The 16,777-nt window shown below is 35.1% G+C and overlaps 1 protein-coding gene and 1 long non-coding RNA gene across 2 annotated transcripts; one reads left to right on the top strand and one right to left on the bottom strand.

Annotated features, from left to right (window-relative positions):
• Window positions 1-603: 603 nt before the first annotated feature.
• Window positions 604-13,505, bottom strand: LOC132160937 (uncharacterized). Its single transcript, XR_009438086.1, has 4 exons — window positions 13,295-13,505; window positions 13,001-13,053; window positions 7,552-7,740; window positions 604-940 (listed from the first exon to the last, which is right to left on the bottom strand). It is a non-coding gene; the product is annotated as an uncharacterized LOC132160937 (long non-coding RNA).
• Window positions 7,656-16,751, top strand: LOC132160936 (isotocin receptor). Its single transcript, XM_059570688.1, has 3 exons — window positions 7,656-7,761; window positions 7,964-9,065; window positions 14,937-16,751. The coding sequence occupies exons 2-3, from the start codon at window positions 8,147-8,149 to the stop codon at window positions 15,185-15,187; spliced, it is 1,170 nt and encodes a 389-aa protein (XP_059426671.1). The 5' UTR covers window positions 7,656-7,761; window positions 7,964-8,146; the 3' UTR covers window positions 15,188-16,751.
• The last annotated feature ends 26 nt before the right edge of the window (window positions 16,752-16,777 follow it).

Here is a 16,777-nt window from a genome sequence, read left to right as displayed (position 1 = left end):
TTCCACACTCTCATTATGGCAATGCTGATTTCAATGCTACGATAGCCAAACATGGTCTCTCCCAAAAGGTCACCACCTTCTTAGGTTTATTTGTTTCATACTCTTTCACTTGTGGCTGCTGTCTCTCAATCTCTCTCTCTCTCTTTCTATCATGCGTGTTTGTTGACTCTCTCAGCTATGCAGTAGCATGTGTCAGCGGGTGCATACCAAATGTGAACGTGTCAATCCTCTTGTCTGAATGCCACACACACATTTCATCATGTTGCTGAGCATACATAAAATAGGGCTGATGAGGAGGTCAGACGAGCAAAGAACACGTTTCTCGTGTTTAATTGGGTGTACATACAATATCGTAGTGTTTCCTACAGGATTTAGATTTTGAAGCCTGCTATTTAGGCATGCTAAAAAATAATTTCAAGAAATAGTTCATCCAATAATTAACATTTGTTTAAAATTTAACCACCCTCAGGCCATCCAAGATGTACATGAGTTCCTTTGCAGTTAATGGGTGCTGTCATAATGATAGTCCAAACAGCTAAAAAAATTTATACAAATAAATCACAATAGATACATTTTCAGCAAATGTTCATGTTTCATCGATTCCTTTAATGCTTTTATACATGGTGTTAAAATTAAAATACCATTTATAGTAACAAAACTGTTGCCCTAATCATGCAAATTTGCTTTTGTATGCATCAAAATGAACACATAATGGTCCTCAGCTCATTTCAGGTTATGATATCCTGCGGTTCAGTGAGTGAGTAAGTGATCTGAGCTGATTCAATTCAGACTGATTCGCCAACCCAGATTACGTTGCATGCTAGTCTGATGCACAAATGGCTCTTTCTATTTCTGGGTGATCCTCAGGACACTTCTAACAGATTTGCTGCTATCTGGCCCTGAGCACACTGACTGGCCATAATACTGCAGCTATCAGGACCTGAAAATGGAGAGATATTCAGTGAGGCTGAGAGCATCGAAAGAATGGAAAAAAAAGAGCGCAAAAGATGCTGAGAAATATATCATGTTTATTCACTCATAAATGCCCCCAAGGGGTTTGATATCATGTTGTACATTGTGGCATATTTCTTATTGGTCATATATGTTGTATGTTCATGCATATAAGTTGCTTGAAAATAAGCAAAAGGCAAGAACTCTATAAAGTAATGTATATACTATAAGATCACAATTTGCAGTTGTTCAGTTTAAAGGAACATTTCACCCAAAAGTTGTCTCTATCCACATTGCTCTCTCCAGTAAAAGTAATCTCGCCTGAATGGGGGAGAAAAATCTGCAATATAAGTCAAGCACAATTTACAAACCGTCCAAAAATGTGTTGGTGCGTTTTCATACAAAAGGGGATTTCACTGGAGATTATGGTCTGGTATTGTATGTTACAAACATGCAGCTTTTCTCTTTGTCACAAGATAAATTAAAAGACTACTCCTTTAATACATTTGCACGGGTTTGACTGGAATAATCTACTGAAAGCATTTCAGATCAAGATTATTCTAAATCTTCTGTAAAATGTCCCTCACTATTTGCTTTTGCACTAAAATCAAACATTAAATTGACTCATATTAAAAATAAAAATATATATATGTACAGCCCTCAAAGGAAATATACTTCCTAAGAAACACAGAATTGCGTTGTTATAAATTAAAGTGGTTCCTCTGTATCAATTTAGATCTGAGGTCTCTTTCTCAGTCTCTCTCGCTTTTCTCTGACAGGCTAATAAGCCAATTTTGTTCAATAAGAAGATTAAATTTGTTTCTGAGGTGTAAATGAGATGTCATAGGCTGGGATTTGCTCTTCTTTGAATGAGGTTTGTATGTTAATTCCCACGCGTCCAATGTACACTTCAACACACACTATTTAAGTATATTAACTTTTTTTTGTGGGTGTACACCATCCCTAATCTTGTTTCTTTTCCCCATAATTTAATTCATTGTTGTTGAAACATCCCTTTTTATATAACAAATTAAAGACCTATAAAGAATGTGTATGAAAATAATCTATGCTCTCTTTGCTTGGGTTTTTTATTTTGTTTCTATAATGAAACGTGATGCAGAGGTATTTTACTTTTCAACGGAACTCAATTTCGAAATCCCATTTTCAGAGAGTCTGGATTGATCTGAAGATCTCTCTGGGTGAACTGTCTTCATTTACTTCATGCTTTTTCTTGTAGAAATCCCAAAATATGACCATATCCAATTTCATTTGAGAATAAGGCTTCACATCTTATATTTATGAACCACCTTCATGTTTTCATCTTATCTCAGCGCTGTCAGAACAAAAAGAAAAATAACCCTTGAGAGAGGTGGGGTACTGGAAAGTGATGCTATCTCACTCCATATACAGCTCTGAAGCACCACGGTTTAGAAATACTTAGCAGAGCTTGAACTATACCCTGTGTTCATTTCATTTATTACTGATTTGAAAGGAATCTCAACATTGGCCTCCAAATGCATTTCATTTTGATGTTTGGGGCCTGTCTTGAATCTAAATATTTGATCCAGGGATATCTTGTCATGCTTGTCTATGTTAATAAAGAATGAACTTGTTTTCTCTGTCACCCTTGAAGTGTACAACAGTTCTGCCAGAACCCCCAGAATGCATCACTTCACGCATGCCAAGATTTAGGTCAACTTATGACTGTTTTCATTAGCATTTACAAGTGCATGTGTCGTTTATCAAAGATGCCCTATAGGATAGAATACAATTAATAGCAGCACAAATAAAATTATTCTGTTTTAGCCCTACACAACGTCAAGTTTCTTCTTAAATTATTTGAATCCTTAAAAGTACTTTAAGGGTAGACAATCATTAGGCATAAAATACATTATAACAGAGCAAGGTTAGATTAATTAAACACAGGATTCAAGTTCATTATTAAAAATATTATTATAATAAATATACACAATTGAATGTAATTTTATAATGTGTTATAATAAACACAAACAATACATTATTATTATTTCGATTTTACTTTGTTGCTCTTTATTTAAGAATAATTTAATAAACAACATTGTTGCTTTACTGCTTAATTGTAATATTAAGCAGTATTTTATGTGTTCTAAACTAATCTTCTTTTTGTCTTTCTTGGAAGTCTTAGAGATCATTTTAGTCAGCTATTCCTCAAGTAAACATCTCATCACATGTTAAAAAAATAAAAAAATAAATAAATAAATACATTTTCATTCTATAATGAGCGAGTTTGTCAAATACCATCTGAATCATCTTTAGCGTGGAGAAAATGGCATATATTAAGTGCATAGATCAGCCATATCTATCATCAGTGATCACCAAAAAGAGCATGACTTGCTCTTTTCTTTCTTCATTTCTGTCAACACTACAAAATATCATACAATATGTGTGAATCATTTACCATTCAAATCTGGATCTGCATTGGTCAAAAGCATCTGCCAAATAGAAATCTTTCTGGCCAAGTGGAAATGGAAAAGTTTCTTCTATGGCTATGATTCCACAAGCACATTGCTCATCTGCTTTTTCCAAGCATATTATAGTGACGCTTAAAAAACTCACACGTACATACTGCCCTCTTTAAAGCATTATTATAATACAATTATACAAACTCTGTTATTGTTATTCTGATTCACTAGTCTAAATATAGAATCAACACAAAGGCAATTTGAAGCACTTCTTTTTCCATTATCCCATCTGTAGCCTTCATCTTTAGCTTTGATAACAAGGACAGTTCTGCATTTTTACTGTACACTGCAGCATTTTGATAGCATTTGTTTTTCTCTATCCTGTTTTGTGTCTCTGTCCTCTATCTTTCTCTCTCTCTCACCGTGTCCACATCTGTCTTTGAAGGTAAATACAAAGTCAGACTACCCTTCACTGACTTTATTTAATTTCGTACTGTGTATTCACTTTATTATCAGATAAAAAATGTACCCATATTGAAGGTTCATCTGCTCTAATATGCAATAGATGTTTAAAAAAATGTGTCTGTGAATGATAGACTTAGTAGCCCTTGATTCATGCTCTGTATATTATTATGATTATGTTGATATAAAACAGACACACTCATACATGGCTATTGACTAGCAATGATCAGTGAAAGGCCAACCACTCATCAGCTGTAACTTGGTTTCTAGTGGCTTTGCAAGGTTGACTTTGTACCAATCTTTTGTAAAACAATATTTACCTTTCTTTGACGTCTGTGTCATTAAGTGGTTGTTTACCAAAACCCCATTAGACCTTCAAAGCTCACTCTTTCTTTCATATAGGACGGCTGCTGAAAATGACAATTACAATATTACAGTTTCTGCTGTATTTCTGATTAAATAAATGCAGTCTTGGGGAGTATCAAAAACAATGACCACAAAGTTTTTAATATTAGTTCATAATCACTCTGTGGAATTAAATGATTGTGACAAATCAGTGCATTAAATTATTATAGCAATATCTTCTAGTGTCACCATGTGAGTTCATCACAGACATCCTTATCAAAGCTGTATTATGTATATTCAGTTAAAGAATATCTCTTTCTCATTTGGTATTTCATCTGGTTTGTATTTTGTACATCACAAACCACAGATTTTTCAAACAAACAAACAAACCCACTGGCACATGCAACTTCATTTATTTAAATGTTATTAATTTCCCCATTTATTTATCTATTATGGGATAGTTGGCCATTTCCAGATACTTTCTTAGCATCGTTTTTGTTTTAACCATTTACACTTGCTAAAGAGAATGACATTTGAAAATCAAATTGTGGTGGAGTTGTGCCAGGGATGATAATGAAAACCAGGCTTACTGTTCAATGATAAAGGGCTGATACAAATCATAAAGCTGATAGGAGGCGACATGTTGGTTTTTTAGTAGCCTAGTACGGTTTTTCACAACTTTATAGCCATTTAGAACATCTCTGACGAGCAAGAATTAGACTTTTTCCCTTCTCCTGTGTAACTCGATGTTATTTGAGTTAACACTAAACAAGATGTTTAAAGTTTCTAGAAGAAATCCAGACCTGTTCCCTTACGTCACTGTTACCGCTGAGAATAATGAGTGAGCTTTGCTGTAAATAAACAGCGCAGTAAGAAGAATACATCTCCTATAGGGTCAGCCAGGTCCTGCTATTTTCTGTAGAAGTAACCAGACTGTTTTTGAAGCTCAGAACAGTGATCATCCAAGGTTACTGCGGTCATATTCTGAGTCCCTCTTTGTTGGCCAAATGAGATTTTAGGATGCTGCTGTGGTAGTGATGGTGTTATTATGCCAATTATAAGCCTTACTGCATGCCAGGAAGCTGGCTTGCACATACTGTATGCTTAGCTTTTATTCGCAATGAGCTAGATCTGGACTCGTTAGAAGAATTTGTCAGGTTTGGTAATCTGTGCATGTCAATCCAGTGGAGCTGTTTGGGTAAATTTGTCTTAAAATTGAAGTTAATGTGTGAACCCCATTCAGAGGCTACCTGGCTTTGCCAATGTGCAGCAGAAAGCATCTTGAGGTTTAACTAGAGATGCCACTGACAGCTGTAATTTACAGCTCTTTGTGGTCTCAGCAAGATTTCTTGCAGCACTGTGACACTGCAAGACACTGTGGATTCTTTAAACCTGCTTGCTATATGAGGCAACTGAACTGATTTTATGCATATTTTCTCCAAGGGTACTGTAGGCAGAAGTTGTTTGGAACATAATAAGGCAAAGTGATTTAATGCAAATGAACTTAGACATGCCATGAAATAGAACTCCATTTACTTCATTTCAATGTCTTCAATTTAGGTATATTTTCCATGCTAGCACATGGTTTAAAAGGTAAGTTAGATGAACAAACCATTTTCATGCAAAGGCCCCCTGGGGTATCTGAGGTTCTGTGCTATCCAACCAAATGAGTGATGGTGAGATACCAGTTCACCAGTGGGGCTGGAAAACATTGAGGTTGTAGTAACATGGAGAGATGTATTCCTCTTGAATCTGACCAGTTTGGCACATTAAGGACAATCCACTGTTTTTGCGCAGTCGATGGATTGCACATTGTAAAATAAAGGCTATTTATTGATTTCCATGAAGAACCTTTACAGTTATAGTTCAACAACAAAAATTCTGTCATCATTTACCTTCAAGTTGTTCCAAACCTTTATAAATTTCTTTCTTCAGTTAAACATAAAAGAAAACATATTGAAGAATGTGGGTAACCAAAAAGATTACTGGTTCCCATTGACTTCCATAGCATTTTTTCCGCCATCATACCAATATTGGGGAACAGCAACTGTTTGGTTACACACATTCTTCAAAATATCTGGTTAAATGTTCAAAAGAAGAAAGAAACTCTTACATGTTTGGAACATGGACCTTGAGAGTGAGTAAATGAGGACAGAATTAATATAATATAAAAAAAGGTTCATTCAGATTCTATAGAATCACTATAAAAAGTCCCTTTTTTTAAGTGTTTAATGATGATTTGGTAATATTATTGTATGGATTTTTTTGTTATCATGTTCTTTGTGATCTATGAAATCCATTTTCTACTTAACTTTGAATTATCATAGTTCATTCAAGTTCATGTATTCTAATCCTCTCCAGTGTGACCATCACAGGCAGATTAACATATTTCAAGGACAATGTGATCTGCATGTAAAACACAAACACACACACACACACACACACAAACACACACACAAAAAAAATCAATATAAAATACATTAAAATGTAAAAACTAAATTCTCCAATGGATTGCATTCCATTTTAAATTATCAGAACATGTTATCGTCAAACATTATTTATAGAATTTCCATAGCTAATTTTTCACATCTTTCCTCGGCTGACATTATTTTAGAAGCGTGTTTTATTTATTTATTTATTTATTGTATTTATTTATTAGTTCACCCACACATAATATCAGAACAAATGGCATAATTCAGATAGCACATATATTCATGTGTGAATCAGGTCTCCCAAAGAAGCTATCCAAGCTTATAATAGGGAGCCTGAGGACATATTGACATACCAGTTATACATTAAAAACAAATAAGTCAGCTGAACAAAAAGAAAAAAAAAAAAAAAAAAAAAAAAAAAAACTTTGACTTTGAGAATTTCTCCTGACCCTGGTATGCAGCATGTGCGTCCACCGAGAGACGCTGACGCAGATCAGGACTTGGGCATTCAATTGATGGAGTGTGATAAGGACTATTAGGGCATACTAATAAGTCATCTTGAGGTGGATATTCAAAATGTGAGCTGCAACCTCTCAAATGCTACCAAAGATCAATGTGATTCACTGATAACAGTGTCTGCTGATATTTTGCATGCATTAGTCAAATATTTTTGTGTCTATGACTATGTATTTGAGAAAGAATTCTACTCGCAATATTATTAGTATTTCAGGAATATTGTCTATTTTCTTATATAAAAAAATAAAAAATTTTCCCACCTGATTTCTGTTCTATATTCCCATTATTAATAAAATTTGACTGCTTGAAAAATAGCCTTTTTTTGTCATAAATCACCCCTTGATAAAAAAGGAAAGCACACAGAAAACATATGAAGTCATTCAGAATATATCAGAGGAACTTACTGATTTGCAACAGAGCACAAGGACCCCTAGTGGAAGTCGTGGGTAAGGTCGGGTAAGGAGAACCATTGAGAAGATGTATAAGTGGCGATATCGTGATGCGCGCCATTCAGTGTGAGCCGAGTGAGCGCAAAGGAGGTTCTCCCCCTCTAGGACTCTCCTTTACACCTACTCTATCAGCAGCTGGACAACCTGATGAAATGGATAACAACTGTAAGTACCTGGACATAAAAAAATAAATTTTCTATATAAAATATAGATTTGCAATACTGAAAAATATGAGTGTTCTGATAACTGCATCTTTAATGCATCCATTTAATTCATAATTCATAAAAAGCTTGATTAATCTCCATTTGTAAAAAATAATAATAATATTTTTTATAAAAAAATCTATATATGCTTATTGTGTTTATAGTTCACAGTGATGGTTGAACAGAGCTGAGGGATCATCACCAAGCAACAAAGGACTTTCTTTCCCTGTTCCTGGAGATCCCTGTCGTGCCACCTGTTAAATTACTAAGTACAGGGTGATTATGTGCGAGGGAAATTAATCAGTTCTTTTACATTTGTGGAGAAGTAGGAGCGCGCTTTTGGCACCATGGAGGACATCTTCAAGGATCAAGATGTGTGGTCCTTCAATGAGTCTAGAAACTCCAGCGTCAACAATGAAACTTACGGCGTGAACCAGACGGTGAACCCGCTGAAGCGGAATGAGGAGGTGGCAAAAGTGGAAGTTACTGTATTGGCCTTGGTGCTCTTCTTGGCACTCGCTGGTAACCTTTGCGTCCTTGTTGCAGTTCGCACGGCCAAGCACAGTCAGTCTCGCATGTATTACTTCATGAAGCACCTCAGCATTGCAGATCTGGTCGTGGCTGTCTTCCAGGTACTTCCTCAACTCATCTGGGACATCACGTTTCGCTTTTATGGACCAGACATCTTGTGCAGGTTGGTGAAATATCTTCAGACCGTTGGGATGTTCGCCTCCACGTACATGCTGGTGCTGATGTCCATAGACAGATGTATGGCAATCTGCCAGCCTCTTCGCTCTTTACACAAGAGAAAGGACCGCTGTTACGTGATTTGTTCTTGGGCACTAAGCTTACTTCTCAGCATCCCACAGGTTTATATATTCTCCTTACGGGAGGTGGGTTCAGGAGTTTATGATTGCTGGGGAGATTTCGTGCAGCCGTGGGGAGCGAAAGCTTACATCACGTGGATTAGTCTGACAATATACATCATACCAGTGGCCATTCTGAGTGTCTGTTACGGATTGATAAGTTTTAAAATATGGCAAAACTTTAAAAGGAAGACGAAGAGGCAACAGTGTATCACTCTCACGCCCAAGGCATCGAAAAGCAGCGCGCTCGCGCGGGTCAGCAGCGTCAAACTCATCTCCAAGGCTAAAATCACCACCGTTAAAATGACTTTTGTTATCGTTCTGGCTTATATAGTGTGCTGGACTCCGTTTTTCTCCGTACAGATGTGGTCAGCATGGGATCCTGAAGCACCAAGGGAAGGTGAGTTTCTTTAACGGTTTGATTAACGTTTACGCACGTGCAATGCAAAATAGATTTTGAACACGGGGCTGACTGTTAACTTTAAACCAATGTTGCTTGTTGCATCCATTAGGCAAGCTAGATTAATAATTGGTTAGTCTGGGGATTTTAGATTAGATTGCTCCTGGATTTATTTGCTATATTATTTTAAGAATGTATTTGAATTTTTATATGTATTTTTTTTACACACACACACACACACACACACACACATATACATATAAAATATTGATGGAGAAACAAATTTTGTGCAAATTAAACCATAAAAGTGATTTGTTTTGTTTAAAATCTTATACCTTTGAGGTGACCAGGTCGGCCTTTTACACCACACACTGTGCTAAAGGAACAAAGTATTTATACAAATACTTGAGTTAAAATTATGTTTTTAATATCTACGTTAATACAAACACTTTAGCAAAGTTTGAGAAATAATATAAATTTAATTAAATAAGTTATTTGTTCAATAAAATTTGATTCTTTAAAATGTTCATACTAGAAATTAAAGAAACGAATGTAAAGATTAGGAAAGCATTAAAAGAGATCACCACCCTTAATAGTTTAAAATACAGTAGTAACAATTAACAATACATTTATTATATCATATCATATTTATATGATATATGATGGTTTCATTACAAATATAGTGATTATCTCTGAAGTGGACACCTAACTTAATGTATTATATTTATCATCTGATTCTAACCATGTTATGTCAACAAATGGAAAAGTCAACCAGCCAATGTTTTCAATTAATAAATAAATAACAAAAATAGGCATACCTTTAAAGTTGTAGCGGACACAAACATTTAATGAAATAGACATTTCAAAACACATAGTCAACCAGTGATAATGTTTTATAATGCAACTTTTCAATAGAAAAAGAAAACATTAATATCAACATTTAAAACTTCTTAATTTGAATAAATTCATGCTGGCAATGTTTGTGTAAATAGGACGGGAAGGGTCCAGGATATTGCTAAATATCAGTCAATAAATGAAAAACAGTTATGGAAACAACTTGAAATAATAGCCTTATTTGGAAATTTACTGTATATTAAAGTACCTGTCTAAATAAAATCTAGATATCCTATACAATAGGGTCAGTTATGATGTCAGTTTGTAGGCCAACCCAAAAGGCTGGTTGTAATAAGTTCCCTCAGGGGTGGAGGCTTTCAATTAATGAGCGAAATAAGATATGTAACTTCACTTAAAACGAGTTTATTTCGTTCTAAAGACAAATTACATCAGTCATACCTCAACATGAAACCTGAAGCCTGTGTATTTAAAAAACATAAGGTTCTAGGGCTGATAGTGATTTCAGCCCTGTACTAGCTAAACGGATGTCACAATGCTCCCCGTTTCACTTTTTTCTAGAATGATGTATTTTCAGCTATTCAACATACCTGAAAATGGAAAGCTATTCGCAGTATAGGCTATGCATTTGAAAATACAATTATCAGCTTGGTCATACACCGATAAAATTTGACCAAGGTAGCCTAAAGAGTTTTCGGAATCATGCGAGATGGTTTCTGACCGTGACATTGTGTTCTTTGAAAGACTCGAGAAAAGAAGCTAGCTTTGATTCACTGTAATTCTTCAGATAAGAAGGCTCTAGCAGGACAGAACTAGAATTGCTGTGATGGGCATCTTACTTTTAAATCACTACAGATGTAGTCCGCCAAAAACGGCAGAGCCATAAAGACCAGCCTCGGGGAAACATTAATGTTCAGCAGAGCTGCGCCACTTAAATCCTGACCGTCTGCAGTATGAGAAATCACCAACCCAAACAAACCCAGGGAGAACTGATGATAAATAACTGTGCATTTGAATATATAAAATCATTAACTACGACAATAATATATTACATATGATGAAATAGTGTGCTCAACAAATTGTTATACAAATCGTCATTTTGTTTTTACATGCACACAAAAGTCCACGTTTTCAGTAGACAAGAGACATTTAGAAACCCTAAATCTTATCAGCTTACCAAACCAATTACTATTACTGCATGGCTCTTCTTGTTTTTGAAAGAAAATGTCAGTGAACAATGTTCTTGCCATGAGTTTTACCATGTTTGTCTTGCAGCAATAAAGAGATTATGGTGAGGTCACATGTCACACACTTCAGAGACAAAGATTAAATATTATCAGGCCCAGAGGAAAAAGAGTGTGAGATACTCACTCGTATCATGACCTCCACCATACAAAATATCCACACATCATTGCAAGTTCAGCAGACATTCACACACTCTAAATATTCGGACAATACAGCACAGATTTATGCATCAACAGTGGCTGACACAGTCATAGTGGAATGCAGTTACTAATGACATTTTCCCTGAATGTGTGAAATAAGAGCAGTTTCTTCTGGCTGAGACCAAGGGATGGGTTTTAAAACACTGATGATCTGATGTGCTCAAAGCTTAGCTGCAGAACTAATAAGAATAAATGACAGCTGAAAACAGCATCTTCCAGATGAACTTATGTATGGTTGCTTTATTTTGAGACTAATGTTGGGTTTGGCAATGCCATCGCAGGTTTGGCTACTAGTTATGTTCTCATCTCCATGACACTTACTTGAATTACAAGAGTAAAAACACTTTCCACTAAGCATTTCAACTTTTCTGAACAGTAAAAATCTTTGCAGAAATCTAAAAATCAGACAAACATTTGGACAAATGAAACTCGCTGACATGCAGGGTGCCAAAATAAAGATTTGAGTTGAAAGAACATTTATATTTAATTAAACAACACCTTTCTGAAGTCTGGATTCAGTGTGATTTTTAAATATCAATTAATACTTTTATTCAGCAAGTATGCAATAAATAGATCAAAAATAACAAAGACAAAGAGTCAAAGAATCAGAAAAATATAGATTTCATATAAATTATTTAATCCTTTCCATGAAACATTGGAAAGAATCCTAAAAGAAGATTATCCAAAGACGATTACCCAAAAAAATAAACCATTACATATGCAACAATAATGTGGATAAATGTTTTATGAGCACCAAATCAATATATTAAAATGATTTCTCAAGATCATGTGACACTGAAGACTGGAGTAATGGCTGCAGGAAATTCAGCTTTACATCAGAACAGAAATAAATATTTTATAATTAATAAAAAAATAAATAAAAAACAGTTGGTAATATTTCACAATATTACTATTTTTACCGTATTTTGTCCAAATAAATGCAGCCTTGGTGAGCATAAGAAACTTCTTATACTGACCCCAAACCTTTTAAGACCAAGTATCAAAATTTTGAAAAGCTTTGCATCAATCTAAAATGTTCTGTAAATCTTACTTGAAGTGTGCTGAATATCTAAAGCACTTGTTTTTATCTTTTGCAGCCTATCTTTTTCAGAGCTTCATATTAAAGAATATTCTATTTCCTTCTCTCTCTGTTCATTGATCCAACTGCCGATGGTACAGAAATGTGCTTGCCCAGTTTTCTCTGATGTCTGTGAGCTCAGCACAAACAGGAGGTAGCAAACAGAAAAGCAATACACTTGACCAAAGCCCCATCTGGGTTTGTTGCTTACTCCTTCATTTCTAAATTCAATTTCCTTTTCTCTGAGAGACTAAAGGATCAAACCCAGAAACTTTATGTCTGAAGAGTTACATCCGGATTACCACACAAGTGCACACAGATACACTGGACAAGTTCTCGTCAACTTGTTTGGGTCTTGAACTTTTTTTTTTTATCATTGTATAAGCCTATTATTTATAATTACGAAGTTAGATTTTCTACTGTGATGGGTATGGTTTGTTTGTTTGTTTGTTGAATTCATTCCCAACAATCTCCATATTCATACCTGTGTTGGTTGGCACATGAATGCACATGAATGTGTGGTTTAATAGTTTATAAGCTATATTCTAAAGTGTTCTCACCTTCTTCTGTTTGCTCCAATTCCCTTTAGCTCTGCTGTAGAGTCTCTGGTGTACTGTATGGTTGGAAACAAAAAACACAGCATTGATTTCCAAGATATTCCTTCCTTTGGATGCTTTTTCCACTAGTTTTTTTTTTCCAACATGGCCCAACCATTTGGTTATTTTGTCTATTCCTGACACAATAAGGTCTTAAATGCACTGCAGTGTACATTCAGATTTTTTTGGAGGGTGGGGGGGGTGCTTTGGGTGCTCAGATGGGCTCCTGGTTCTTGTAACAGATTCTTCTTTTCTTACCCTCATGCATCATCCTTTTGTCACAGTGAAAGCTTCCAGAAATATAAATAATAAACATGAATTGAATAGCCCATATATGTTAGACCGCAATAGGCATGTCACGTTTAATCGCAGTACACAGTCGGCTCACCACCAGAATACTAATGAGACTTGTGATTACTATCACATGGTTCTCATTTCCTCTTTGCACACTTACAATAGTATTTAAGGACTACCCACGTTGTTTTGAGTTGCAGGTTTTGTATATTTTTTCTCAAGTGTAAATCTCTGAACATAGATTTTTGTCTTAGCTTCATTACAAGGCATACTTGAGACATTTTTTATCAATTTAATGTGTCCTTGTTGAAAAAAATAAACATATATATATATATATATATATATATATATATAAAATCTTATAATCCTACACTTTTGAACAGTGGTGTGTCCTGTTGCTGCCACCATTTTATATAAAACAAAAAGGGTTAAAGGGGATTTTCTTTTCTATTCATGCCTGAAAACCCCTCTTTCCCATAATTCCCAATCACAATAGAAGCAAAACGAGTTTACCTCAGTCAATCGTCTCCTGCTTTCTGGCTTAACAGATCTTTCAGCATTGTTATGAGCTAGCAAACAACATGTTGTTTATTCTCTCTTAATTTGTCTTGTTTGTAAAAGATCTTGAAGAAGCTCAGTGACAGATTCTACTGTTTACACCACGGCCCACCAGAACTGTTTTTATAATAAATAATTGCTTCTCATACCAATTTATTTTTAATGCCACATTGTGTATGCATAGATTGTAGAGAGTGATAAAGAATGTCAAAGCTTGGGACACTGTGCTAAAAGAAGCTTTTCCTCTTTTTTCCCCCGTTTCTAGGCTTCTAATGATAAACAGCACAGTGGCACAGACCCTTATCAACATAATATAGCCAAAATAAATTGGTTGATTTACAAATGACTGTTGAAGTAGTGTGCAATGTCTGCCTAGTAATATGTTTTAATCTTCCCAGTTGTTTATTCATATTTGAGGTGCACTGTAATATCGATTGTGTAAAATACAAATGAAGAAAATAATTTTAATATAGCTTAACCATATTCAGGCATTGTAAAAATGTTTTATTGTAAAAAGAAATAAGTAAATAAAACAAAATACTATTGGAGTATGTTTTAAAATAAAATACCATTTCAATTTTCGATAACATATTACTTAAAGCCTTTATGTATAATGCATTATAAAAGTAGTTCTAATGCATTAATTTTGCCTTGTAATACACCTATATTATAAAATAATGTATTACAACACACATTACGAATATTTAAAATGCATTTTACCCTTTATTAACACTTTTTAATGCATTATACATTAAGGCTTTAATTAAAGTATTAACCAATTTTACTACTGTAGAATTTCACATTTAATTTAGCGTGTTGCCTGCTGTTTGTAATTGTTTGTGAAATTCACTAGGAATTTAAGTGGAATGAAAATTGTTTTGGCTTTTAAAGGTGAAATGTGCCATTATTTATCATTAGACACAAGATTTTATAAGCACTGATGATGCAGAATGTTGAATCAAACAGGTTCAAACAAGACCACACAGCTGAAGTACAACCTTCTGATCTTTTCTTTGTATATTTAAAGCTGTCTTCTTATCCTCCACAGCGATGCCCTTCATCATTTCCATGTTGCTGGCCAGTCTGAACAGCTGCTGTAACCCCTGGATCTACATGTTTTTTGCTGGGCATCTCTTTCATGACCTGAAGCAGAACCTACTGTGCTGCTCCACGCTCTATCTGAAATCCTCTCAGTGCCGCTGTGATCCGGAGCAAGATTCCCGTAAGAGCAACTCCTCCACCTACGTCATCAAAAGTACCAGCAGCCAGCGGAGTATCACCCAGACCTCTGTCACATAAACCAGATGCACCTCAAAGCCAGTTTTTCACATTTTTGAAAGCCAGACAGGAAAGCTAAAATATGAACCCACACAAGACTGTCACCATCAGTTTGCTTCAGCTCTGTTTTCGGTTGGGAATTATTCTGAATGTCATTTTTATTACTCTAATTCATTTTCCTATCTCTGAGGACCTTAAACAGCAGTAATCTATGTATTGTGTTTCAAGACATTACAGAATGAACATCATTCGACTCCAGACTGTGTTTATGGGTCTGTTTATATTTAGTCACACATCGTTTGAATTGCTATCTCATTGTGCATGCGCATTCACTTTGGCCACATAAATGTGTCTTGGTGCTGGGCACCTAAATTGGTTGCATTTGATGTGGCTCATAAAAACAGGACGTGGCTGAATAAGCTTTGACGATTGTGGTACAAAAATAACAACCATAATGTGCTGCATTCTGTTTGGGGCTCACAAAACCTCCATACGCTGATGTAGATATGTTTAGGATGAGCAAAGTTTGCATATGTGGCCCCGAAGAGCCAGATGGATTTACACTTGGCCGAGTCTCAAACCGCCAGATCGGATTTCTGTCACTCTTAAGTGTGTCTTAGAGTGTCCAAGTGTAAATAGCCCTAATATAATGTAAACATGCAAAAACAAGTCAATCTTAAAGGGATAGTTTATGCAAAAATGAAACTACTCTAGTCTGCCCTTCATGAAAAAAGCAGTGAAAAGTTATACAATTTTCATTTAAATCAAGTGTGACATACATTGCATTGAAGGTGACAGCAGGTTATATCATTTTATGGGTTATGAGGAAGCAGTTGTCGCTCACTACACAAAACATTTTGCATATGGGTTTGAAATGAGGAGGTTAACAACACACAGATGAAAACAAGATGTTGATGACACATGAAGTTTTAATGAGAAACATGGCCAGTTGCTTTTTTTAATGAACTTGACTTGTCAAAAGAGAGTACTTTTGCATGTTTTGAGAAATCCAAGCACTTTTAATTTTTGGCACATACATGGTTATGTTTTTATCACTGTTCTTTATCATTTTACATGCGAACTTTACTGTCATGCTCAAAGGACCACATCACTTTGCAAAATGTTTCTGCAGTGCATCATGGTAATCAATCATGGCAAACAGACGATTTATTTTCAAAAAGTGAAGGACTGATTGATTACTCCTTCGCTTTTATGGTTGTTTGTCTTGTAAGAGAGAGTGTTTGTAATCGATGTTTATTCCAGTTACATATTTTGCTTAATATCGCTTTTAAAACATTGATTTCAGCCTTTGTTTGTTGCTTTATCTTTATAAAATATTCTAAAGAAAAGACGTTTACAAGAGGGCAAGTGAATTGCATATAATTGTTTATGAGTGCTGCAAGATGAGAAGGATAAAGAAAAGGCTAAAGGCAGTATTAACAGCATAAAATATTAATTTGATAAGGTTTAAATACACTTCTCACTGAAATGCTTGTTACGTTCCCATTTTAAAAGCTACTGATTTTTCTTCCTGGAAAATATACTGCCTATTTACATTAACTCTGTGTAGCTTTTATTTATTGAAATAAATTGTGTGTTGATATGTCTAAC

Source organism: Carassius carassius, chromosome 17 (genome assembly GCF_963082965.1).
Source record: "Carassius carassius chromosome 17, fCarCar2.1, whole genome shotgun sequence".
Lineage (NCBI taxonomy): Eukaryota > Metazoa > Chordata > Actinopteri > Cypriniformes > Cyprinidae > Carassius > Carassius carassius.
Note: the sequence above shows the minus strand (reverse complement) of the source record. Positions and strands in the feature narration are given on the sequence as shown.

What these genes read in the sequence shown, in the direction of transcription:
- LOC132160936 (XM_059570688.1), top strand. Translation starts at nt 8,147, where the DNA reads ATGGAGGACATCTTCAAGGATCAAGATGTGTGGTCCTTCAATGAGTCT. An exon ending in TCCTGAAGCACCAAGGGAAG is followed by an intron (nt 9,066 to 14,936) that starts GTGAGTTTCTTT and finishes TATCCTCCACAG; the next exon opens with CGATGCCCTTCATCATTTCC.